The 25,776-nt window shown below is 40.8% G+C and overlaps 2 protein-coding genes and 1 long non-coding RNA gene across 3 annotated transcripts; 2 read left to right on the forward strand and 1 right to left on the reverse strand.

The window, feature by feature from the left end:
• Window positions 1-5,066: 5,066 nt before the first annotated feature.
• On the forward strand, window positions 5,067-14,072 carry LOC129842692 (zinc finger protein 239-like). Its single transcript, XM_055911319.1, has 2 exons — window positions 5,067-5,739; window positions 13,305-14,072. The coding sequence occupies exons 1-2, from the start codon at window positions 5,319-5,321 to the stop codon at window positions 13,985-13,987; spliced, it is 1,104 nt and encodes a 367-aa protein (XP_055767294.1). The 5' UTR covers window positions 5,067-5,318; the 3' UTR covers window positions 13,988-14,072.
• Window positions 14,073-16,997: 2,925 nt separating this feature from the next.
• On the forward strand, window positions 16,998-19,034 carry LOC129842707 (uncharacterized). The gene is made up of 2 exons (XR_008757669.1): window positions 16,998-17,083; window positions 17,195-19,034. It is a non-coding gene; the product is annotated as an uncharacterized LOC129842707 (long non-coding RNA).
• Window positions 19,035-19,813: 779 nt separating this feature from the next.
• On the reverse strand, window positions 19,814-25,736 carry LOC129842701 (gastrula zinc finger protein XlCGF71.1-like). Its single transcript, XM_055911330.1, has 2 exons — window positions 25,582-25,736; window positions 19,814-21,306 (listed from the first exon to the last, which is right to left on the reverse strand). The coding sequence occupies exons 1-2, from the start codon at window positions 25,703-25,705 to the stop codon at window positions 20,744-20,746; spliced, it is 687 nt and encodes a 228-aa protein (XP_055767305.1). The 5' UTR covers window positions 25,706-25,736; the 3' UTR covers window positions 19,814-20,743.
• Window positions 25,737-25,776: the final 40 nt, after the last annotated feature.

A 25,776-nucleotide genomic window follows, 5' to 3' on the forward strand; every position in this document is an offset into this window, starting at 1 on the left:
CCTGCTTACTGCACAACACAATCCATCAATCAGATTGATACATGAGTGTGTAGGTGGGGGTTATAGGGTGTCTAATTGTTCTACATTTTTCAATATGGATGATTTAAAATAGCCTGTTTTGTTTTTGTACAGACATCACACCCTTACCTAAACAGCATCCTCATCTGAGAAGTAGAAATCAAAGGGAGAGACACTAGGAATTGAATAACTGCAGTTGACATAGCTAAGTAAATGGAAGAATACTCTTATTGCAATGTGAATGGCTCTTAAAAGAGCCTTTGGTTGTGCATAGTGTAGTCTATGGTGTTGCCAGGGAACAGCACCCTCTTAAAAGAGCCTTTGGTTGTGCATAGTGTAGTCTATGGTGTTGCCAGGGAACAGCACCCTCTTTGAAGAAGTAGGAGGTGAAGATCTCTTGCACACGGATTGCCTCTCTTGCCGCGTTGTTGGACCCCATCCTTGAAACATCCTGCAGAGCAGCAGACTCCTCCTCTGGGACACGGCGGCGAGCTGCAGATCCCCTCCTGGTCCTCGTGTCCATCCTCATGAAGTTACGCAGGACACAGGTAGCTTTCACACACCTGAATTCCTCCAGGAGGCAATCCCAGATGACCCTGGTCACCCAACCTTGCAGTGCCCTACACGACAAAAGTACCTGGCCTATCCAGAATAGCCTCCTCTCTCACTGACAGTTGGGGCTGCTATCCTTTCACCCTCCTCCATGGCTGTTAGCTAGCTAACTACAAATGCATTTGGAGTTTGTTTTTTTACAGTGATAAATACATCAAGATAGCTAGATAATATGACGTTAGACAGCTGATGATATTTAATTCACTTAGCTATCTATCTATACAGACTGGTTACCTATTTAGATATGATATGAAAGTATTGTGTGAAATTATTTTGATGTTAAAGTATTTTAAATTATTTTGATGTGATATGAAAGTATTGTGTGAAATAATTGTTATGTGATATGAAAGTATTATGTGAAATTATTTTGAGGAGTAACGGGGGCAGAGAATCAGCAGTAGAAACAATAACAAAGCGTACTCCCTGCCCGTTGAGAATCGATTCACATTTAGATGGAATATTTTACTATTTTAGCTGCCAGAGCCAGTCTACCTCTGAAAATAACATACAGCCCTTGGACCTTGAGGAGTAACGGGGGCAGCCATCAGCAGTAGAAACAATAACAAAGCGTACTCCCTGCCCGTTTCAGTAAAAAGCTGAGGGATGGTGCTGGAGAAATGCAACCATTCATGATATCAACATTCTAGTTATAACCATGTTTTGAGGATATGCAGTGTTTGTTAATATTTACTGATAAACATTGGAGTAAAAAAATGCTTATATTTTGGGTTCTGATGGGGTACGACAGTTGAACTAAGCTCATGAGGCATTTATAAGTGATTTCTTCAAGAAACAATGGGTACATATCATTAATGTATAAGTCCCAAAATGGATGTAACAACTACTGATTGCCCCTTTAAGACTACATATTGGGCTAATCTAATAGGAGATATTGAGGACTACAGTATTTCAGGCATTGTCATTAGATGCATTTGATCAATTGTTAACGTTTTGTTGATGGTCCACTCTTGATGTTCTACACGTTACAGTGTAGCTTCAGCCATTCCTACAGAACAACATTAAAGTGTAGAACCCCTTTACTGCATATTGGTTCAACGACTGCAGAGACGGTACTTACTGGGGTTAAACAGATCTCCAACCTCCTCTTCTTCCTCCTTCTCCTCTTTCAATGTGACAGTCATCTCCCCCGCCTCCTCTTTCACTCCAAAAACAGCCTCCTCTTCCTCCTCTTTCACAACAATGTTCATACCCAGACCCTCTTTCTCCGTCCAGCAGATCACCTCTTCTTTAGCAGGAGGGGAGAAGCTTACTGACCTCATGTTCGGGGATGTTAGCTAGCTAGCTAGCTATCATTAGCGACTAGGCTAGTACTAACTTAACCAGCCAGCTACTATAGCTGTCTAATACAAAATAAAGTAATATTCAATTAAATAGGTTAACAAGTTGATACGACAGAAGTGTGTCTAAAACACAGCAGGTAATATACACCTAAAGCGTATAAATAGCTTGAATCTTTCGGCTATGTTGGCTAGCAAGCTACCGAGGTGTTTGACGAGCTGTTAATGAAGAACCGTCCACTAGATTATACGTCACGCTGGCAGCGTCGCCTGAAAGACGCACATCGCCGTCTGCTGACTGGAGGGGAAACGCAGTTGAGGATCATATTTATTTTCAGACAAAGATTATTGTAAATGGATTTAATTAAATAATACCATTAGATTGAGACATACAAAGACAGGAATGTGTTGATTGATTAGTGCGAATAAAAAATGTTTACTACAGCACATTTAAGGCAGTTTCATTAAGTCAAACTAAATCTAAATAATTAGCAAGCTACTGTAGGTCCATACTGTTCCTACATGGTGTAACAATACATCATGTAGATGTATATAATGAACAGACTAGGTCTATACTGCTCCTACATGGTGTAACAATACATCATGTAGATGTATATAATGAACAGACTAGGTCAATACTGCTCCAACATCATTGCAACAATACATAACGTAGATGTATATAATGAACAGACTAGGTCTATACTGCTCCTACATGGTGTAACAATACATCATGTAGATGTACACTACCATTCAAAAGTTTGGGGTCACTTAGAAATGTCCTTGTTTTTTAAAGAAAATCAAATTTTTTCATTTATTTACCTGTTTTTGCTTTGTCATTATGGGGTATTGTGATGTCATTATTGGGTATTGTGTAGATTGATGAGGGGAAAAAATGATTGAATCAATTTTAGAATAAGGCTGTAACGTAACAAAATGTGGAAAAAGTGAAGGGGTCTGAATGCTTTCCGAATGCATTGTATAAATAGGGGCAGTACTTAGTGACATCACTTCATGAAACAGAAGGTACAAATATATAACATAGATTCACAGTATCAACATTCAATGTATCAAAATATATGACCAAGCTGGAAGTGGAAACGCCAGCCCAGCCACCATCCTAGAGGTTCACTGATGATCAACCTCCTCCTTCACATCTGACTCCTGATGATCAACCTCCTCCTTCACATCTGACTCCTGATGATCAACCTCCTCCTTCACATCTGACTCCTGATATCAACCTCCTCCTTCACATCTGACTCCTGATGATCAACCTCCTCCTTCACATCTGACTCCAGTGATCAACCTCCTCCTTCACATCTGACTCCTGATGATCAACCTCCTCCTTCACATCTGATTCCTGACGATCAACCTCCTCCTTCACATCTGACTCCTGACGATCAACCTCCTCCTTCACATCTGACTCCTGATGATCAACCTCCTCCTTCACATCTGACTCCTGATGATCAACCTCCTCCTTCACATCTGACTCCAGTGATCAATCCAGAGCGTCTTCTTTTTTGGGGAATCCCGATGGACGACGTCATCGAATAGGATGTCATCACCACAACCGCCCACAAGTTAATTGTCATTCAGGTTATTAATGGGAAGAACATTAGCAATATGTCCTGTCTGGTAACTTGTCTCGTTCAAAGGATTCACATTGGCAGGTGCACAGGGAGAAACCCCATTTAAAAAAACTCAGTTGATCTTAAATTGTGGAAACACTTTTGGAAGTCTTTAACTGCATCAAAGTCTGTGGCCTGTGATGTTGGGACAAATGATAGACCCTTATTATACACGAGACAAAATTCACAAATTCTACAGCACAACGGCAGAGTCATGTCTTCAGTGTAAAACTAACAATGACTCAATAATCCTTCTGGGAATGTTATGATGTCATAAAGTTATGGGAGGAGTTAGAACGTTGGCTGTCAGAAGTACAGTTATACAATGTAAAATTACTTTTAATCCGTCTGTCTGTATATTTCAAGACATGGCATATGAGGATGCAGTGAGATACCTGATGGTTGGACGATACTTTTCTCATCAATCGTCTTCAATACTATTCTTAAAACCTGGAAATCAACCAATCCTCCACTGTTAACTCAATGGAAAGGTCAAATTCTTTATTATCTAAAAATGTAAAGGTCGACGGAGAGAAATAAAATGGAGGAGAGTGATGCTGGAGATGGGGGTGTGTCAGTGGAGACCCATCATTCAGGGCAGAGCCCCAGAATTTTTGCATGTTATTTTGGCATTAATTAGTGTCGCATTTCAGTTTACAAACAATGTAAAAAATAATATACACTGCTCAAAAAAATAAAGGGAACACTTAAACAACACAATGTAACTCCAAGTCAATCACACTTCTGTGAAATCAAACTGTCCACTTAGGAAGCAACACTGATTGACAATAAATTTCACATGCTGTTGTGCAAATGGAATAAACAAAAGGTGGAAATTATAGGCAATTAGCAAGACACCCCCCAAAACAGGAGTGATTCTGCAGGTGGTGACCACAGACCACTTCTCAGTTCCTATGCTTCCTGGTTGATGTTTTGGTCACTTTTGAATGCTGGCGGTGCTCTCACTCTAGTGGTAGCATGAGACGGAGTCTACAACCCACACAAGTGGCTCAGGTAGTGCAGTTCATCCAGGATGGCACATCAATGCGAACTGTGGCAAAAAGGTTTGCTGTGTCTGTCAGCGTAGTGTCCAGAGCATGGAGGCCCTACCAGGAGACAGGCCAGTACATCAGAAGACGTGGAGGAGGCCAACAACCCAGCAGCAGGACCGGTACCTCCGCCTTTGTGCAAGGAGGTGCACTGCCAGAGCCCTGCAAAATGACCTCCAGCAGGCCACAAATGTAAAAACTCATGCTTCCTACACTAACTTTTTGTCTGAACATTATAATATATATTTTACGTCACACTAGCGTCATTGTCTTAAAGTCGCATATCTCCATCGCAGTCAGAGGTTCAGACTGAGCGTTACCCACTCCAGTCAGCAGATGGCGGTGTGCGATTTTAAGGCAATGCTGTTAGTGTGACGTATAATCTAGTGGACGGAACGCAATGCTGTTAGTGTGACGTATATTCTAGTGGACGGAACGCAATGCTGTTAGTGTGACGTATAATGTAGTGGACGGAACGCTTCTTTCAGCAGCAGCAACAGTTATTCAGCCACCTCGGTAGCTTGCTAGCCAAAATAGACGAACCCATAAAGCTCTTTAGACGATTTAATGTATATTAGCCACTGTATTTTAAACCCTTGTCTGTCGTCTAGTTAGTTAGTTATCCTATTTCATTTCATGTTTACGGTGTTGTTGTTATTATTCAGCTGGCGGGCTGGTTAAGTTAGCATTAGCCTAGCTAGCTAACATCTCCGACCATGAGTTCACTAAATTACTCTCTTCCTGCTGAAGAAGAGACGGTCTGCTGGACGGAGAAAGAAGCTCTCATCAAAGAGGAGGAGGAAGAGAAGGATGTTACAAAACAAAAACAAGTAGAGAGTGAGGCTGTTACAGGGAAAGAAGAAGAGAAAGACGTTTCAGTGAAAGAAGAGGAAGACGTTACAGTGAAAGAAGAGGCGTTCAGAGTGAAAGAGGAGGAGGGTGTTACAGTAAAAGATGAGGAGGATTCAGTTTTTGAAGTGAAAGAGGATGGGGAGATTGCGGTCTCATCAGAAGAAGAGGAGGAGGAAACTGGATATCTGGGCCCGATTTCCCAAACGCAATTTAAGGCATCCAGTGGTTCTAAAGATGAACTTAGCCATAAGATGGTTTTGAGAAACCGGGCCGTGATTACCACTGGTAAGTACTGTCTTAAATACAGAGGTACAAACTCTGCAGTTGTTGAACTGATGTTTGGTGTTAAAGGGGAAATCTGCAATTGCTACATCCATATTTTGACTTTTAAATGATTTATTTATAGCCATTGATTCTTGGAGAATATAACACATGCCTCATGAGCTTAGTTAAATTGTTGTACCCCATCAGAACCCAAAATAATCTTGTTTTACTCCAATGTTTAGAAACAATGTAAATCAACAGCCTCAACATGGTTAAAACTATCATGTTGATATCATGGATGGTCAGTCCTTGCATCCATAGGTCTGTCTATGAATTTGAGAGTAGTTAAATGTCTCCAGCCCCATCATCATCTTATTACCAAAACAGTGGTGGAATGACTGCTTTGTTATTGTTTCAACTGCAGATTGGTTGATTGATGTGTGGCTTTTTAAAGGGACAACCTAGTATTTAAACAGCAACAACATGGCTGCCAAGAGACTTGGTTTGGTAAACAGCTGAGGGATGGGGGCTGGAGAAATGTAACCACCATAGTTTAACAAGGTTTCTAGGATATATAGTATATTCTAGAATTGCCAGTGAAGATTTCCTGTGGAGGCTTATTATTAGAGCTGTTGATAAGTCATTGTATAATATTCAGCCATTTTTTTTTCATGCCTTTACATTAAAGGCAAGACATACCTAGATGCAATTACATTCATGAATTGGTTTGAAACCTTTGTTTTAAACCCTTCTCAAAGTTGGTGCCTTGACGGATTTGTAAAAAATGGTTTATCATAAAACACTTTTTTTTATTTATTTAAATGTAACCTTTATTTAACTAGGCAAGTCAGGTAAGAACAAATTCTTATTTACAATGACTGCCTACCCCGGACGATGCTGGGCCAATTGTGTGCCGCCCTATGGGACTCCCAATCACGGCCGGTTGTGATACAGTCTGGATTTGACCCAGGGTGTCTGTAGTGGCGCCTCAAGCACTGAGATGCAGTGTCCGCTGCGCCACTCGGGAGCCCCAAAATCATGTTCTAGTGCTGTCCCCAACTAAAATACATCTTGGTCAACCAAGAGTCATCTGTTCTTTCTACCAATCGCCCCATGTGTTTTTATAAAATCAAATATACGTACTGAATTTGTCTGATGCTTTAAGCATTCTGTTTGATTAAATAATTAAGAGACACAAATGACTCGAAGTCATAACTAGAGGGAGCCGCTTGTCAACACAACCCGACCAGAGGGAGCCGGTCCTCAACATAACCCGATCAGAGGGAGCCGCTCGTCAACACAACCCGACCAGAGGGAGCCGGTCCTCAACATAACACTACCAGAGGGAGCCGGTCGTCAACTTAACCTGACCAGAGGGAGCCGGTCGTCAACACAACCCGACCAGAGGGAGCCACTCGTCAACACAACCCGACCGGAGGGAGCCGCTCGTCAACACAACCCGACCGGAGGGAGCCGCTCGTCAACACAACCCGACCGGAGGGAGCCGCTCGTCAACACAACCCGACCGGAGGGAGCCGGTCGTCAACACAACCCGACCGGAGGGAGCCGGTCGTCAACACAACCCGACCGGAGGGAGCCGGTCGTCAACACAACCCGACCGGAGGGAGCCGGTCGTCAACACAACCCGACCGGAGGGAGCCGGTCGTCAACACAACCCGACCGGAGGGAGCCCCCTGTTCCCTCCTTCAGGGAACAGTAGTTAAAAAAGTGGGGTATACCAGGAGATGTAAGGATTGGAGAGAAGGAGAAGTTTCCAAAGTGGGGTCTATATACTTGTGATGGTGAGAACATGTTTTTGTCTGAACTACAGCTGTAACGACCCTTTGGGAAGAATTAAACTTGGTTAAACTTCTCTAGTGTCCGTGAGTTATTTATTCTGAAAAATTAGAACCTAACACTATACCTAGTTTTCCCTGAAGAAGGGAAACGAGGGGCAACACCTGTTTGGCCACACCCCTTCCTGGGTCGGTGAAGAGTGGTGTTAAATTTAAGGAATAAATCCGAGCCTCACACTCATCAACAGTGGAAGGCGGAGCTTCCAGCGAGGCGTGGATTTAATAGTATGTTTTAACTAGTTTCCCTCCTTCAGGGAACAGTAGTTATAGTCATAACGTTACGCTTGTTATATGATGAACTTCAACTTAAATACAGGATCTGGCTGTCGGACAATTTTTTTGTATTCTGAAATGCACTCGAACTACGTATCATTTAGTGGCTCCTTATGTTACGCTGGGAAAACAGTTTGTGGGCACAGAAACAATAAATAATTTCAGAGTTTTGCTAAATCCAATGGTTTTTAACTGAGTCATCTTGTAATCAGATGGCGTAGCAGTAAGACGTTTGTTGAAAATGTTACCTTTTTTTGTATATATTGAAATATATTGCAATATCTTTTTCCATTTTTTTTTATTATATACACCTCCCGGCAACCCGCCTCACCCAATGTGATACGGATCTGTTTTTTTTTATAGACCTTATAGCTAGAACCTCCATCAGAAGCTAGCCATCAGAAGCTAACCAGCTAATTAGCTACTAGCTATTTAGTCATTGTTAGTCACTGCTAGCGGCCTTTACCTTTTTAGCTCAGACACCAGCCACTTTGACAGGTACTATCCAGGCTAAGTCTGTACAGCTCGATATCAACCCTGAGCATATCGGACTGTTTTTCTCCATTACATCACCGTATTCCTGCCGTAAGCTCTGGACCATTACACCAGATAATCGCAGCTGGCTAGCTGCTACCGAGTGGCCCAGCCCCGAAGCTAGCCTTGAGCCAGGCCCATCTCCTGGCCTGCTCAGTGGACCCTATGATCACTCGGCTACACAGCTGATGCCTCCAAGACTCTTCACTAAGACGACTAGAAGCCACTACATCACCGGATTCCTGCCGTAAGCTCTGCACCTTTGCACCGGATTGGCTATAGTGGCTGACGCCCTTGTCCCGAAGCTAGCACCAGTTAGCCTCGAGCCAGGGCCGGCTCCCGGCTAGCATAGTGACGACTAGCTAAAGGCTTCCCTGGTTCATATATTGCTGTTCACTGGACCCTATGATCACTTTACTACATAGCTGATGCCTGCTGGACTGTTCATTAATCACGGTACTCTATTTTGTTTATCTGTCGGCCCCAGCCTCGAACTCAGGCCCTGTGTGTAGTTAACTTCTTATGGCTGCAGGGGCAGTATTGAGTAGCTTGGATGAAAGGTGCACAGTGGTGCCCAGAGTAAACATCCTGCTACCTATGTCATAGTTGCTAATATATGCATATTATTATTAGTATTAGATAGAAAACACTCTGAAGGTTCTAAAACTGTTTGAATTATGTCCGTGAGTAAAACAGAACTCATATGGCAGGCAAAAACCTGAGAAGTTCCACTTCCTGTTTGGATTTTTTTCTGGGGGTGCCAGATTTTCAACCAAGCTCTCATTGAAATTACAGCGAGATATTGATTAGTTTGCCCGTCCTATGGCTTCCACTAGATGTCAACAGTCAACATAACTTTGTCTGATGACTCTAATGTGAAGGGGGGCCGAAGGAGACAGGAATTAGTCATCACCGCCATGAGGTGACCACGCATTGAAGAGGCGCGTTCACGTGAGAGGGAGCTCCGTTCCATCGGTCAATTGAAGTCAATGTAATTCTCCGGTTGGAACGTTATTCAGATGTATGTTAACAACATTCTAACGATTGATTCAGTACATCGCTTGACATATTTCTACTGGCTAACGGAACTTTTGGACATTTCGTCACGTTATAGGGACGTGCTTTGTGACTTTGGTTAGGGCGTTTGGTAAACAATTCCAAAGTAGCTAATTGAACATAAATAACAGACATTTGAGAACAAATCAAGCATTTATTGTGGACCTGGGATTCCTAGGACTGCATTCTGATGAATTCATCAAAGGTAAGGAAACATTTATCATGTATTTTCTGGTTTCTGTTGAGTCCAACATGGCGGCTAATTTGGCTATTGTTCTGAGCTCCGTAATTTGGCTATTGTTCTGAGCTCCGTAATTTGGCTATTGTTCTGAGCTCCGTAATTTGGCTATTGTTCTGAGCTATTATTGCATGGTTTATTTTTCCGTAAAGTTTTTTTGAAATCTGACACAGCAGTTGCATTAAGGAGAGGTATAACTATTTCTGTTGAAACGATGTGGCTATGCAAAATCACTTGATGTTTTTGCAACTAGTGAATCTAACGTGCCAATGTAAACTCAGATTTTTTTTATATGAACTTTATCAAACAAAACATGCATGTATTGTGTAACATGAAGTCCTATGAGTGTCATCTGATGAAGATAATCAAAGGTTAGTGATTCATTTTATCTCTTTCTGCTTTTTGTGAAAGCTATCTTTCGCTGGAAAAATGGCTGTGCTTATTGTGGTTTTGTGGTGACCTAACAATCGTTTGTAGTGCTTTCGCTGAAAAGCATATTTTTAAAATCGGACACTTTTGGTAGGATTAACAACAAGATTACCTTTAAAATGATATAAGACACATGAATGTCTGAGGAATTTTAATTATGAGATTTCTGTTGTTTGAATTTGGCGCCCTGCACTATCATTGGCTGTTGTCATATCATCCCGGTAGCGGGATTGCAGCCATAAAAGGTTTTAACTGACCCTCTCTGCCCGTTCATCGCCATTTTACCTGTTGTTATTGTCTTACCCGTTGTTGTCTTAGCTAGCTCTCCCAATCAACACCTGTAATTGCTTTATGCCTCGCTTTATTTCTCTCTAATGTCAATATGCCTTGTATACTGTTGTTTAGGGTAGGTATTATTGTTTTGTTTTACTGCGGAGCCCCTAGTCCCACTCAACATGCCCCAGGGAACTCTTTTGTCCCACCTCCCACACATGCGGTGACCTCACCTAGCATAACTGGTGCCTCCAGAGATCCAACCTCTCTTATCGTCATTCAATGCCTACGTTTATCTCCACTGTACCCGCACACTACCATACCCCTGTCTGTACATTATGCCTTGAATATATCCTACCACGCCCAGAAATCTGCACCTTTTATTCTCTGTTCCCAACGCACTAGACGACCAGTTCTGACAGCCTTTAGCCGTACCCTCATCCTACTCCTCTGTTCCTCGGGTGACGTAGAGGTTAAACCAGGCCCTGTGTGTCCCCAGGCGCTCTCATTTGTTGACTTCTGTAACCATAAAAGCCTTGGTTTCATGCATGTTAACAGCAGAAGCCTCCTCCCTAAGTTTGTTTTACTCACTGCTTTAGCACACTCCAACAACCTTGATGTCCTTGCCGTGTCTGAAACCTGGCTTTGGAAGGCCACCAAAAAGTCTGATATTTCCATCCCCATCTACAACATTTTCCATCAAGATAGAACTGTCAAAAAGAGAGTTGCAATCTACTGCAGAGGTGACCTAAACTGGGATATGCTTAACACCCCGGCCGTCCTACAATCCAAGCTAGATGCCCTCAATCTCACACAAATTATCAAGGAACCCACCAGGTACAACCTTAAATCCGTAAACATGGGCACCCTAATAGATATCCTGAGCAACTTGCCCTCCAAATACACCTCTGCTGTTTTCAATCAGGATCTCAGTGATCACTGCCTCATTGCCTGCATCCGTTATGGGTCCGCGGTCAAACGACCACCCCTCATCACTGTCAAACGCTCCCTAAAACACTTCTGCAAGCAGGCTTTTCTTATCGACCTGGCCCGGATATCCTGGAAGGATATTGACCTCATCGCTTCAGTAGGGGATGCCTAGTTGTTCTTTAATTGTAATTTACTCACCACCTTAAATAAGCATGCCCCTTTAAAAAAATGTAGACCTAAGAACAGATATAGCCCTTGGCTCACTCCAGACCTGACTGCCCTCGACCAGCACAAAAACATCCTGTGGCGTACTGCACTAACAGCTCCCCATCCCCCGCAGCTACTTCCCCAAGCCTCCCTAGCTTCTCCTTCACCCAAATCCAGATAGCTGATGTTCTGAAAGAGTTGCAAAACCTGGGCCTTTACAAATCAGCTGGGCTAGACAATCTGGACCCTCTCTTTCTAAAATTATCCTCCGCCATTGTGGCAACCCCTATTACTAGTCTGTTCAACCTCTCTTTCGTATCGTCCGCGATTACTAAAGATTGGAACGCTTCCGCGGTCATCCCCCTCTTCAAAGGGGGTTACACTCTAGACCCAAACTGTTACAGACCTATATCCATCCTGCTCTGCCTTTCAAAAGTCTTCGAAAGCCAAGTTAATAGGGATAGGGGGCGACAGTTTCACTTTTGGATGAATTGGTGCCCAAATTACACGGCCTCGTACCCTGTCCCAGATCATATGATATGAATATGATTATTATTACTATTGGATAGAAAACACTCTGAAGTTTCTAAAACTGTTTGAATTATATCTGTGGGTAAAACAGAACTCACATGGCAGGCAAACTTCCAAACAGGAAGTGAAAATTCTGAAATGGGTCGCTTTGAAAGGCATCGCCTATTCAAATGCCTTATATTTATGGATCTGTATGCACTTCATACGCCTTCCACTAGATGTCAACAGGCAGTAGAACGTGTAATGAAGCATCTAGCCTGATGTGGGACCGAATGAGAGCCTTTGGAGTGACAGGTCAGGCATATTGCCAGTTCTTGGCCACGCACACTGGGCATGTCATGTCCTTGTCTGCAATGAGTTATATGAAGAAATGCTCTGTCTGGGACGTTATTGGATATACACTGCTCAAAAAAATAAAGGGGACACTTACGTTTGTTTATCCCAAGTGTATGTAACTCTGTTGTTTTTTTGTCGCACTGCTTTGCTTTATCTTGGCCAGGTCGCAGTTGTAAATGAGAACTTGTTCTCGACTGGCCTACCTGGTTAAATAAAGGTGAAATACAAAGAAATCTTAACTTTATTAGCAACACCCAAATGTATACTGTCATTAACGCGGTTCTTCAATAATTACACATAATTCTTAATACTGTAGCAAACATTTATATTAAGCAGGACATTCAAACGAGCCTTACAATTATAATCCAAAGTAGTGTGAAATGTACTCATAATCAACCTGGAAATAGAGGTTACTCCCCTGAGTTTTCCCCCATTCAGAATACATTGTGAAAAACTAAAAGCTTTGCTCACCATTTTTGCTCCAGGCAGATATACTACATCCATAACTTGTGGTTTCCTCATTAGCAGATATACTACATCCATTACTGTCGGTTTCCTCATTACCAGATATACTACATCCTCATTAGCAGGGAGGTGTTTCTGCAATCAAATTGTGTGCGCATCGCCCTCGTGCCACAATTTTATTAAACACAGAAAGGGGCCTATATTGGAGACCAAAAGTCATCTGGCACACTGCTTAGAGTTTCAACAACATGAATAACTTATTTCTAGTCTACACTCATCGATGTTACTACTAAAATATGACTATTCTTGCTCATTTTAAGACAATTGTCAAATAATTTTAACATTCATTACAGACGTCAATTGTTGTACAACATCATGGCTACGCTGTTGGCATCACCTTTTACAGTGGATTTCCACTGTTGTGGGCCTTTAATCATCTGACTTTGTTGTTCACACAGGAGAGATACGGGACTATCGTGGATCCTCTGGGGAGCCTCAACAACCTCATGATGCTGACGAGGCAGAGAAGAGTCTCTCCAGATCAGAACGCCTCAATAAACACCTGCAGAGATCCACAGGGAAGAGAACTCACTGCTGCTCTGACTGTGGGAAGAGATTCACCTCATCAGGCATTAAAATGCATCAGAGAACACACACAGGAGAGAGATCTTATAGCTGTGATCAATGTGGGAAGAGTTTTACTACATCTAGCAATCTGACTATACACCAGAGAATACACACAGGAGAGAAACCTTATAGCTGTGGTCATTGTGGGAAGAGTTTTACTACATCTAGCAATCTGACATTACACCAGAGAACACACACAGGAGAGAAACCTTATAGCTGTGATCAATGTGGGAAGAGTTTTACTACATCTAGCAATCTGACTATACACCAGAGAATACACACAGGAGAGAAACCTTATAGCTGTGATCAATGTGGGAAGAGTTTTACTGCATCTGGCTCTCTGACATTGCACCAGAGAATACACACAGGGGAGAAACCTAATAGCTGTGGTCAATGTGGGAAGAGTTTTTGTCAATCTAGTGATCTGACAGTGCACCAGAGAACACACACACAGGAGATAATCCTTATAGCTGTGATCAATGTGGGAAGAGTTTTAGTCAATCTAGCAATCTGACATTACACCAGAGAACACACACAGGAGAGAAACCTTATAGCTGTGATCAATGTGGGAAGAGTTTTACTAGATCTAGCTATCTGACAGTGCACCAGAGAACACACTCAGGAGAGAAATCGTATAGCTGTGACCAGAGGTAATCTGATAAAAGATCTCTGACTAAACATCAGAAAATACATGGAGTTGTTTCATGATATCAATGAATTAATGTCACAATGTAGAATGTTTAAACATTGTAGTAGGAGTATTTTAATGATGTCATAATGTAGAACCCTAAATGTTTGTCCCCTGTTCTATTGATTTCAACATGATATGGATATTAGCCTCAGGGGGAAAATCCAGGCTCTGAATTGAAAGAGTACTATTTATGAGATTTAGTAAGTACACATTATTCCCACATTCCGTGTGGTTTTTGAGCTGTTAGTTTTAACAGGACGTGCAACCTTATCTCCCTCCTGTCGCACAAATGATTTTAGCATGAAATTGATTAGTTATGACAAATAAGTGTTGCGTTGCTTTGTTTAGCGACCCCCTACATTTAAATGCATTCCAACATCACGTACAACCTGATTACCCCCCCTAATCGATATCAGTGATTTATTGCTACTTGTCAAAACAACACTGTTTCTGGTGCTTGGGCAGTTTATAAGGAGCTTGTTTAAAAAAATACAAGAAATATGATTATTGTGGCAGATTTTTGTGTAAATAGCACATGTTATGTTTAGGTTTCTGCATATTGGTTATTGATTTGGACACGTTAAAACTGTGTTTTGACATTGAGGCTATCCCACCTAGCACAATGTAATTGAAAAGACGTTGAAAATAAGACTGCAATCAACAACAAATTTTTATTTTATTTTTTATTATACCATGCCTTATTTTTAAAAAAAAAAATTATTATACCATGCCTTACCATTAAGTTAATTATTGACAATACATATTATCAAAGGGGTGTACATTTGGTTTTGGTAATTCATGTTTACAATTCATGTAACTTTTTAGTAATCATAATTATTTATGCAATCAACTGACAATTTTTGGGTATAAATATATTGACATTGTTGCCCTTCTTTTAGAATAGCAGGGTTCATTCTCAGATGTGCCAACCCAAATGTACTAGAGCATGACATTGGGGACTGTGCCCTGATCCAACAACATGCCTATCGAGTGATCCCTGTAAAGAGAGAGAAGCTCTGCAGTGAGGTGGAAAGTTACTACGGATATTGCAGGAGTTTCCTCTTGAAATCAGACATGTCCGTGGTGAGAACAACCTGGTTGCTGATTGTCTCAAGGGGGGCAGTCAAAATGTTTTGTGTTTTGCGTTTAGCCAGTGCGTTGCCATGGATCACAATTTATTTTGACTGCACGTTTTTCCGTATTGGAGATGAGTTTTGTTTGGGCTCATGAAGCATTGTAGTTGATAATGTGAAATGGAAATTGTTTTCTGTTGTCCAACAAAAATATAGGATATATTTTTTGTCTTAAGGGGAAGGTGTTACAGTCTTTGGTTTTTCCATTTATGTTTTGAGGTTGGACTTTAGCACGTATAGCTCGTTAGCACGTAGGACACACTGATTGGTGTCACCTCGTTAGTCAGTATGTGTTACACCTGTGCTGGCTTGTCCATCTCGTTAGTGGGAAGGTGTTTCACCTGTGCTGGTCCAGGTTCTATTTAAGAGTGTCTGGCCCAGTGCTCCAGTTGTCTTGATAGATGTGGAGAGTCAACACCTTTAGTTGCTCCACTTTCTGTCTTTAAGTTTGTTGTGGGTTTTTCTTTTGTTTGCCTCTTCTTGGGCAGATTTAGTGGGTTTCATGGTTGGTGTCTTTTAGGTCCCAGTTGTTGTTACTAATATTGGCCTGTTGGAAACTACAACTCTACTTCATCACACAGTTCAGGCTGGGTCTGATTTATCTCCAGACTAGCTCTAGACACACCCTCTCGACAGACAGGCCAAAGGCGCTTACCCCAATTCAGGGAACCGTTGATCTACTTCAGAGGAACTGTGTCTAGAGTGATTTCCTGTTGTTTTGACACCTCACTGGAAAACTAGAATAACTAGCTGTTGCTACAGAACGAGACGACCAATTCACAGCTATAAAGTAATAAAGAATAAACAAATAAAGGTTGATTGTTTGAAGAAATGGCAGTCTCTCCTGATTGGTTAGAATTTCCACCACAATGTGCAGTAACAACGTTAGCTTAGTTAACTAACTAAGGACGGTGACCTGTCCTGACGAGATGTTACAATAAACTGAATCGTCAATGGAGGTCTTCCTCTTTATATAGCCTGCTACAGCATGCAATACTATTAACTCACAAGGGGGCATTACGTTACATGTACAATACTATCCTATTTTGGAAACGTTACATGGACAATACTATCCCATTTTGGAAACGTTACATGTACAATACTATCCCATTTTGGACACGTTACCTGGACAATACTATCCCATTTTGGAAACGTTACATGTACAATACTATCCCATTTTGGAAACGTTACATGGACAATACTATCCCATTTTGGACACGTTACCTGGACAATACTATCCCATTTTGGAAACGTTACATGTACGCCCCCTTGTGGAGGGAAATTAATATCTTAGATGGTAGCTGTAGATGGGATTCAAAAGAATAATGGTATTAATACAGTGTCTAGACTACCTATTTTGTATAAATGCCCTTCAGAATCCAAACACAGTATTGCCACGCAGCAAAATGTTGCGTATAATCTTTCAAGTCAGCCTGATAAAATATGAAACAATTTGTGTACAAAGATATCTTGAAATGTGATATTAGGCCTGTATGGCAGTACTGTTACTGTATGGCAGTACTGTATTGGCTAGTGCTTTCTCCAATATGTTCTTCTATTTTACATTACATGGTATGTCGATGCCATTTATCTTTCAATATTTATTTTATATATATATATATATATATATATATATATATATATATATATATATATATATATATATATATATATATATATATATATATATTGATGCTTGTAAGAATATTCTTTGACACATTTTCTCTTCCTTTGAAATTCTTATAGGACAGAACATGGACACAATGCAATTGGGATCAAGAAGAAGGTACATATCTGTTGTAGGACAGCTGCATTTGAAGTGTACATTTAACCTACATAGCAGTCAATACAAACTGAAATCTATTAGCATACAAATGTGTGCAAATGATCTTTTCAGATCTTCTCATGAATGAATCAAGTCCATGGAATGGATATAGACAAAAAGAGAATTCAAGGACTATCAGAGGTGGAGAGGCGAGGCAGGGGTGAGGACATCATCCTGCTAGGGCTGTATTTTTTATTTTCCCTTAAATTTCCCCAAAAATGTCAGAAAAACACTTATGTTGTTAAGTTACTGTGTTCTGGGGATAAGAGCAGTTGGGGTGAAGTTACCAGGGCCGGTCATAAAGATGGCAAACTTCCTAACATAACTAAGTGGATACGATATACACACTAAAAGCTGAAAAATCTGTATTTAGCATCAAGTCTACAATATTGTTAGTTTACCTATGATTCATTTTTAATGTATGTTGTTTTTATTGTACATCATTATTTATATATTTTTTAATGTCTTGAAAAGCACTATACAAAGTAAATGTATTATTTATTATGCTCTGACATGTCTGCAGAAATGTTGCAATTTTGTAATGTGTTTGGTTTGGTAAATTGCTTTGTAAATATTAATTCATATTTGTGGTGCCACTAAATAATCAATGATTTATTTAAATCGATATTGTCAATATTGTTATTATTATTAAAATATGTTTTTACAATGGAGGGAGGGAGGACAGGGAGTTTAAAATATGAACCCCAAAAGGTTATTTTTCTTTTTAGCTTTTTGTCTGAAAGTATTTTCTCAACTGCGATACCAACTCGAGTCAGCAGATGGCGATGTGTGTCTTTCAGGTGATTCTCTCACTGTGACATATAATCTAGTGAACGGGCTCTTCAACATCAACAGCTGGTCAGCCACCTTGGTTCACTAACTTTATGGAAAAAGGTTTATTCAATAAATCTAGCAACTCCTCCCATACTGGTAAAATACAGGAATACACACTCAGAGCCTCCTGTTTACACCTCCAAGGTGCCCCCCTCACACAGGAATATACACTCAGAGCCTACGAGGCTTTTATAAAAACTACACTTTGCGTGGTTCGTTCACCTCTTTTTAAAACTAGGTTTGAGATGTGGTATCCACTCGGCTCGCTGCCTCTCAGATCAGAGGTGGGTCTATCTGCTCCATTCCCAAAGTGTGGTCTCCCTGAGATCCCAAGTTAGAGCGATCCCTGGAGCAACATTTACCCAGGTCATCAGAAGCGTCACCAAGTTAAGATTAACATCCCCAAATGTGGTTAATTTCTTTCATATCAAATGAGACAAACTTATCACACAAGTCAGAGATATTCTTAAACTAAATCTTTATTCACTTATTAATAAGGGAGCAGGTCAAGAAGACGCACACATACAAAGTGAATCATTTGAGTGCTCTACGATAATTATGGCTGGTTGACCCACAGGACAAAAGTACAAAGGTCTTTTATAGCCAAGATACACCCCTTTCAAACTACATGACGAACAACAGATGTACAGAACGGGTCACAAGGTTAAGATTTGTATGAAAGAATCTGCTGTATCTGCTGTAAAAACAGTATTCTTTGTGTAGAGACCAGGGTCTGGCCCTGGGGTCATCTCTCCCTGGTACCATATAGAACAGAAACATTAACTCATGCTCTGGAATGCGGTCTCTTTAGGTTTTATCACCCAAAAGACATTGTAAATCTCCTGTCAGTGTTTTCTCCCAGAGGCCCATCCTCAGTAGAACACAGACACTATAGTTCTAAGAACCCTCTATTCTGTTGCATAAAACAAACATTTGATCCAATAAAAGTATTATAACATAATGTTGCAGTTTTGCTCTGTGTCCACTGAAAGTTGACTAGTAACAACAACTGGGACCTAAAAGACACCCACCATGAGACCCACTAAATCTGCCCAAGAAGAGGCAAACAAAAGAAAAACCCACACCAAACTTAAAGACAGGAAGCAAACCAAAAAGGTGGAGCAACTAAAGGTGTTGACTCTCCACATCTATTAAGATAAATGGGGGACTGGGCCAGACACTCTTAAATAGAACGTGGACGAGCTCAGGTGAAACACCTTCGCACTAACGAGATGGAAAAGCCAGCACAGGTGTAACACATACTGACTAACGAGGTGACACCAATCAGTGCGCCCTACGTGCTAACGAGCTATACGTGCTAAAGTCCAACCTCAAAACATAGATGGAAAATAAAAGACTAACACCTTAAGAAAATGCTTACCACCAACAGAAAACAACTTCCATTTCACATTATAATCAACTACAATGCTTCACCTTCTACAATATAAACATGGTGTCTGTCTAACAATTAAAAACAATATTTATTTTTCCCACAAAGAAACTTAAAACTAACTAGCTTCTAGAACTCTCTTTCCCTTGAAACGAGCCCAAACAAAACCCATCTCCAATACGGAAAAACGTGCACTCAAAATAAATAGTGATCCATGGCAATGCACTGGCTAAACGCAAAACTTGTTGACTGCCCACCCTTGAGACAATCAGCAACCAACTCCTGCAATATCCGTAGTAACTTTCCACCTTACATCTCTCTCTCTTTTCAGGGTTCACTCGATAGTCATGTTGGATCGGGCCCAGTCCCCAATGTCATGCATTTGAGTTAGCACATCTGAGAATGAACCCTGAAATTCTAAAAGAAGGGCAACATTGTCAATATAATTATTCCCAAAAACGGTCAGCTGGTTGCATAAATAATTATGAATACTAAATGTTACATAAATTGTAAATATGAAAATCAAAACCAAATGTACACCCCTTTGTTAATATGTATTGGCAATACTTCACTTAAGGGTGAGGCATGGAATAATAAAACATGTATCTTTTGTCAGGCTGAATGTTTGAAATATGAGGTGATTTGAGTCATGCTTCTTCAGTAGTGGAATAAAGACAATTAGCATTTGAATGTTGTCAAGAAATACTGGAGTGATGTCAGATTGTTAATAAAATTGATTAGTACAATTTATTATACTGCTTTCATGTGTGTATATACACAAACATCTGCAACAAGTATCATATTACATGTATTTTTTTAAACAAGCAGCTTTTTCAACTTGTAGAAAACAGTTAGCTACATTTTGAAGTGCTGCATTTTGATTAAAGTGGGTCACCAACGCAGTAAGTGTAACACAGCTCTTTCTTTGTTAGTCACTTTATGTTAAATAATACTCTTTCAATTCAGAGCCTGGATTTTCCCCTGAGGCTAATATCCATATCATGCTGCAATCAATTGAACAGGGCAAACGATAAGGTAGAACATCATTAAAATACTCCTACTACAATGTTAAAACATTCTACATTGTGACATCATTAAAATACTCCTACTACAATGTTAAAACATTCTACATTGTGACATTATGTCATTGATATCATGAAACAACTTCTTCATGTATGTATTTTCTGATGTTTGATCAGAGATCTTTTATCAGAGTATCTCTTCCCACATTGATCACAGCTATGAGATTTCTCTCCTGTGTGTGTTCTCTGGTGTCTTATCAGATGGCTTGATGTAGTAAAACTCATCCCACATTGATCACAGATATAAGGCTTCTCTCCTGTGTGTGTTCTCTGGTGTCTTATCAGATTGCTTGATGTAGTAAAACTCATCTGACATCAATCACAGCTATAAGGTTTCTCTCCTGTGTGTGTTCTCTGGTGTACAGTCAGAGAGCTAAATGTAGTAAAACTCATCCCACATTGATCACAGCTATGAGGTTTCTCTCCTGTGTGTGTTCTCTGGTGTGAAGTCAGCTGGCTAGATGTAGTAAAACTCTTCCCACATTGATCACAGCTATAAGATTTCTCTCCTGTGTGTGTTCTCTGGTGTAGAGTCAGAGAGCTAGATGTAGTAAAACTCTTCCCACATTGATCACAGCTATAAGGTTTCTCTCCTGTGTGTGTTCTCTGGTGTGAAGTCAGAACACTAGATGTAATGTAACTCTTCCCACATTGATCACAGCTATAAGATTTCTCTCCTGTGTGTGTTCTCTGGTGTATTTTAAGGTCTGATGAATATTTGAAACCTTTCCCACAGTCAGAGCAGCAATGAGATTTCTTCCCTGTTGGTCTCTGCTGGTGTTTGAGGTGTTCTGATGTGGAGAGACTCTTCTCTGCCTCTTCAGCATCATGAGGTTGTTGAGGCCCCCCAGAGGATCCACGACAGTCACGTCTCTCTCCTGTGTGAACAAAAAGTCAGATAGGTGGTTTAAGGCCTACAACAGCAGAAATCCACTGTAAAAGGTGATGCCAACAGCGTAGCCATGATGTTGTACAAACAATGACGTCTGTAATGAATGTTCATTATTTGACACTTGTCTTAAGACAGTCAAGTGAACAACAATTGTCATATGTTGTCTCCAATATAGGCACCTTTCTGTAAGTATATGTTATTGTTAGGTGAAGTTATGGGTCCTACAGTAGGTCTATGTTGTTGTTAGGTGAAGTTATGGGTCCTACAGTAGGTCTATGTTATTGTTAGGTGAAGTTATGGGTCCTACAGTAGGTCTATGTTATTGTTAGGCTGGTAGTGGCTCACATCAACACCATTATACCAGAAACCCTAGACCCACTCCAATATGCATACCGCCCCAACAGATCCACAGATGATGCAATCTCTATTGCACTCCACACTGCACTTTCCCACCTGGACAAAAGGAACACCCATGTGAGAATGCTATTCATCGTCTACAGCTCAGTGTTCAACACCATAGTACCCTCAAAGCTCATCACTAAGCTAAGGACCCTGGGACTAAACACTGAGCACGCCCCCATTCTCATGGAAGGGGTTGTAGTTGAGCAGGTTGAGAGCTTCAAGTTCCTTGGTATCCACATCCTTGGTGTCCACATTATAGGTTTAGTTAACTGGTGAACTGTTGAAATAATGGAAACATAATGACGATTCTAATTCTAGATTTGGAATAGAATGTGCAGCACCTTGAATATATTGTTGTTTGACTACCAATTAATAAACCAGGGAGGAATTACTGGCAGAGTAGGAGCATGGTGGAGACATCCAAGAGAGGGAAATCAGGAAGGGAAATGACAGCAAGTAGTGCAGACGAAAGGGATAACAAGTTGGTGAAGCAACAGATGTGCTGGAATGACAACAATAGAGGTGGAATGACAACAATAGAGGTGGAATGACAACAATAGAGGTGGAATGACAACAATAGAGGTGGAATGACAACAATAGAGGTGGAATGACAACAATAGAGGTGGAATGACAACAATAGAGGTGGAATGACAACAATAGAGGTGGAATGACAACAATAGAGGTGGAATGACAACAATAGAGATGGAATGACAACAATAGAGGTGGAATGACAACAATAGAGATGGAATGACAACAATAGAGATGGAATGACAACAATAGAGATGGAATGACAACAATAGAGATGGAATGACAACAATAGAGATGGAATGACAACAATATAGATGCTACTTTGAGAACACAAACTCATCTTTCACAGCAAAGAGCGAGGGAGTCCAGGGATGACTGGAGGAGCAATGGAGGAAGCATTGTGTGATTCTCTTGGCGTGAGTACAGTTGGTGAGACTGAGTGGAGGATGGTGAAGAACAGTGGAGTGAAAAGGGCTAAAGTTGGTAATGAACAGCAGTTTAGGGTCGGAGTGGGAATCATCAGCAAGGATGTCTTTGTGGGTGACCTGTTAACGGTCTCAAAGATGGTGAAGGATGAATTGGGTAAAGTGGAATCGGTTCGAGTGACCAGGAGCGGTATGATTCTGATTGTGTGTCAACAGCGCAAAAAGGAGAAAGCTTTGTGTGGTTTAGGTTAAACATTTCAGGTAAACGCACGTTGATTAAAACGAATGATAGACGGAAGGTTTTACTGTGGTTTGGTGAAGTGGTTCTCCCATCTTATGTAAAATCTGGGTAAGTGAGATATACAGAAGCCGCTGCAGTGTTACAATTGTAAAAAAGTTTGGACATGTGGCAAGTGCTTGTCGAAGGAAGAAATATGTTGTAGTCAGATGAAGCATGTTGTAATTGTGATGGGAATCACGTTCCCAAGTTTCTGGAGTGCCCTGTACGGATGAAGGATGTCACAGCAGCTAGGATCAGGCCCATCCAGCAGGTGTCCTATGTGGAGGGAGTGAAAATAGCTGAAGGAGTGAGTAGAGAGGAGAAGGTAGTTCATATCCCACAGTCTGCAGTGAAGCCATGCAGGAGAAGGATCCCAACACACTAATAGTGTAGAAGGTGGACATTGTTGTGTTTATAGAGCAAGTGATAAATTGCATTAATAAATTATTAGTAACCTTCGTCCAAAACTAGCAGTTTCCGCATTAGCTTGGAGGAGTTTCTACAACAAAGTTGTGTTTGCATTGCCCTCACTGCCGCAGTGATACATTGCATTAATAATAAACTAATAAAACATCTAAGAAGCTAGACATCATTGTGAAGGCGGCAAATAGATTTCTGGATCTCCAGGACTTCAGACTAAATGTTACAGGGAGTCCTGAATGAAGACGTTCCACCCCTCCCGGGTTCCTGAACCTGTGTAGGGATCTGAATAGTACCATTTTTGTTTGAAATTCAGGGTAGTTTGGTTATTTTTTACAACCCCGTACAGTAGGTGGCAGCAATACACCTGATGAGTGTAGTCTGACAATAAACCTCAGAGAAGAAGACATGGTAGGAACCAAAGTGTTGGTCAGTGTTTCCAGTTGACCCTAATTAGATGTTACATTACATGTTGTTTTTTACTTCATGTAGCCGGCTAGCTAGCCAACATATTCATACTTCGTTTACTCCTCTCTGATAAGATACCGCTGCACAAACATGCTTATCTAGGCTTACACCAGCATTGGTAACAGGCAGTATTAGCTAGCTACGTTTGCTCGGACTCTTAATACATTTAGCAAGCTAGCTAGCCCGCTAACTAGCGATTAGCAGCTAAGATTATTTGAGCAACACCTTGCTAAGACAAGACAATCTTTCGCCTTTAAGGTAATGGCATGAAAAGAATTGCCAGAATATTATTCAATGACTTATCAATAGCTGTAACAATTTGACCCCCACAGGAAATCTACACTGGCAGTTGTAGAAAGACCCATTTACTATATAACCATTGATTCTTGAAGAATATAACTTATAAATGCCTCAAATGTTTTAACCGTATTTCCCCTACCAGACACCAAAACATAAGCTCGTATAACGCTACTGTTTGTAAACAAATACTATATGGCTGAGGAGTAGGGTCGATCCAAGCGTTCTGACCTCACAATGACAGTAAAGCACCCAAGCTAACTGGCTAACGTTGGATAGCTTGCTAGACACAAATCAGAGAAAACCTCCCTCTTACCATTTTACTTGCCCTAGCAGAGCTGGTTAGGCTGTTTTCATGTTATTCAGAGCGTTGGTGACTAACTGTGCTGCTGGCAACAATTTAATGTGAGCTTTTTTGCAGATGTTTACTGACACCGGCCATATTCAACGGGTGTTGAGCGTTATTAAATTCATCAGTATTAGTAGAGAACGAGAGCGAATTTACGCACCTGAATTAACAAAGCACACGACCCCTTGGCTAAGAATGACATGAATAATCAAGTCAATAAACATTTGGGAGTTAGAATATAGTTACTATAATGGCAAGTTTGATGTATAAGTAGCCAATTAACGTTAGTTAGCTAGCTCACATACTGGTACATACTGCTGTAAAGATATGCTATGCGTTTTGTAAGGACAGTGTAGCTAACATAACGTGTAACGTAACTTATTTGAAAAGGCATTACTTTATTACATTGCTCAACATTTGTCATAGTTATTTAAAGTTCCTTTGTATCCGCTCTCTCGTTGGACTTTGGCTGCATATTTTCCCCCATTTTCTTCAAATCTGAAAACGTTGAAGCCACAACCATTTCCTGAAGAATTGCATTATGGGCCCTAAAGTACTGCGTGTATACGTCCTATTTTGGCGAATTTAGTACGACATCCGGGAACTTTTGGCATACTAACTACATCATACTATGACCAATAAGCAGACTATATACTCTATTAACATCACAAATAGTACAGTTAGTATGAGTATTCTAACACAGCTCAGGACTCTGGGCAGCCATTTTGTTTGTTTAAAAACTAGGTTTCCCCTTTAAAAAGCCACTCAACAATCAATCAACCAATCTGCAGTCAACCAATAACCAAGCTGTAATTCCACCACTGTTTTGGTAATAAGATGATGGATGGGGCTGGAGAAATGTAACTACTCTCAAATTCATAGACAGACCTATGGATGCAAAGACTGACTATCCATGGTATCAACATTATAGTTTTAACCTTGTTGAGGCTATACAGTGTTGATTTACATTGTTTCTAAACATTGGAGTAAAAAAACATTTTTTGGGGTTCTGATGGGGTAAACAGTTGAACTAAGCTCATGAGGCATTTGTTATATTCTTCAAGAATAATTATTTCACTGTAACAGCCTCACCTTCTACTTGTTTTTGTATTGTAACAGCCTCCTCCCCTTCCTCGAGAGCTTCTTTCTCCATCCAGCAGACCTTCTCTTCTTCAGCAGGAACGGGGTTAAGTTTGAGACTGGAGCTATGAGGCATGTATTGAAGTCGCTAAGCGGTATAATTCAAAGCAGTGTCACTTTATCAGCAGCACGTGATCAATGACGGCT

This window comes from Salvelinus fontinalis, unplaced genomic scaffold, assembly GCF_029448725.1.
Source record: "Salvelinus fontinalis isolate EN_2023a unplaced genomic scaffold, ASM2944872v1 scaffold_0061, whole genome shotgun sequence".
Lineage (NCBI taxonomy): Eukaryota > Metazoa > Chordata > Actinopteri > Salmoniformes > Salmonidae > Salvelinus > Salvelinus fontinalis.

Coding starts and splice junctions, on each gene's coding strand:
- LOC129842692 (XM_055911319.1), top strand. CDS start 5,319: ATGAGTTCACTAAATTACTCTCTTCCTGCTGAAGAAGAGACGGTCTGC. Junction 5,740..13,304: donor CCGGGCCGTGATTACCACTG/GTAAGTACTGTC, acceptor TTGTTCACACAG/GAGAGATACGGGACTATCGT.
- LOC129842701 (XM_055911330.1), bottom strand. CDS start 25,705: ATGCCTCATAGCTCCAGTCTCAAACTTAACCCCGTTCCTGCTGAAGAA. Junction 21,307..25,581: donor AATACAAAAACAAGTAGAAG/GTGAGGCTGTTA, acceptor TTGTTCACACAG/GAGAGAGACGTGACTGTCGT.